General features: G+C 42.6%; 1 protein-coding gene across 1 annotated transcript in view; it reads left to right on the top strand.

Moving 5' to 3' along the window:
• Window positions 1-1119: 1119 nt before the first annotated feature.
• LOC111525118 (E3 ubiquitin-protein ligase HERC2-like) overlaps window positions 1120-1403 on the top strand; it is a 7938-nt gene continuing 7654 nt past the window's right edge. The window contains exon 1 of the mRNA XM_026452103.2: window positions 1120-1356. Within this exon, the coding sequence (XP_026307888.1) occupies window positions 1329-1356 (28 nt within the window). The 5' untranslated portion in view covers window positions 1120-1328. The remainder of the gene's footprint in view (window positions 1357-1403) is intronic.

Raw genomic sequence — 1403 nt, 5'->3', positions numbered from 1 at the left:
TTTCTTATTCACAGTCACTGAGGGGCAACCCTTTGGAGCCCCACTTTCTGCAGGAAGTCCTTGGAGGCGCGCCGCATTACCCTGCACCCGAGAGCCTTACACCCTCTCCACCGAAGCTGGCTTTGGGGGCGGAGGTTGTTTATCCACCTGAGTTTGGGTTTCACTTCCTGCGTTGGCCCTTGTGGCTTCCTTACTATTATGTCAGTGCAGTAGCACGTTGGAAAGATGTCTGAAACAGCGTGGAATAGCATTTAAGTTTTTATCAGGAGAGATGTTTGCCTTCATTTGGAAAACGGCAGTCTGATTGCATGTGTGTGTGTTTTTACATTAATCCTGTTTTTTAAAATTAATCATAGATGTGTTGTGTCCTAAAACATTCCCACTTAGATTTAAAAAAAAAGAAAAGGCGTTTTTTTCCCATGTGGTTTATATGCTGCCCTGCTGAAATTTTTTTTTGAGATGGAGTCTCGTTCTGTCGCCCAGGCTGGAGTGCAGTGGCCGGATCTCAGCTCACTACAAGCTCCGCCTCCCAGGTTTACGCCATTCTCCTGCCTCAGCCTCCAGAGTAGCTGGGACTATAGGTGCCCGCCACCTCGCCTGGCTAGTTTTTTGTATTTTTTTTTTTAGTAGAGACGGGGTTTCACCATGTTAGCCAGGATGGTCTCGATCTCCTGATCTCAATGATCTGCCCGTCTCGGCCTCCCAAAGTGCTGGGATTACAGGCTTGAGCCACCGCACCCAGCCACCCTGCTGAAATATTAAAATGTGTTTGTGTTCTTTTATGGATATGTTTTTGTGGCTGTTATTGTCAGAGATTTGCGTATAGTAGATAATTAAATTGTTTTTTGCTTTTCTTGGTGTTAATTGTAGTTGGTATTCTACACAAAAATGGAAGAGCTTCCAGGGAGAAGACCTTATTTTCACAATATGTTTTCTGAATTTGGAATTTCTAATAGTCAAGTTTTTATTTCATTTCTAGAACTTTGGTAGAGCATGTATAAACTCATAAACTTACATACCTGAGATTTTTAACTTTAAATTTTATTTCTTTGTCATAAAAATGTCTAAAGCATGGATTTATGAATTACTAAATTTGGGGGATATTGAGATTGGAAACTGATGTTGCTTTTTCTTCTCTTAGCTGTATGCCACTGGGTATGGTGCAGGTGGCAGACTAGGCATTGGAGGGACAGAGTCGGTGTCTACCCCAACATTGCTTGAATCCATTCAGCATGTGTTTATTAAGAAAGTAGCTGTGAACTCAGGAGGAAAGCACTGCCTTGCCCTGTCTTCAGAAGGAGAAGTTTACTCTTGGGGTGAGGCAGAAGATGGGAAGCTGGGTCATGGCAACAGAAGGTATGATGTGAAGACATTATTTCAACCTTCTATTTGTCTTTGTTTGT

The sequence above is a fragment of the Piliocolobus tephrosceles genome, unplaced genomic scaffold, assembly GCF_002776525.5.
Source record: "Piliocolobus tephrosceles isolate RC106 unplaced genomic scaffold, ASM277652v3 unscaffolded_31338, whole genome shotgun sequence".
NCBI lineage: Eukaryota > Metazoa > Chordata > Mammalia > Primates > Cercopithecidae > Piliocolobus > Piliocolobus tephrosceles.
This window is presented reverse-complemented; position numbering and strand designations above follow the sequence as displayed.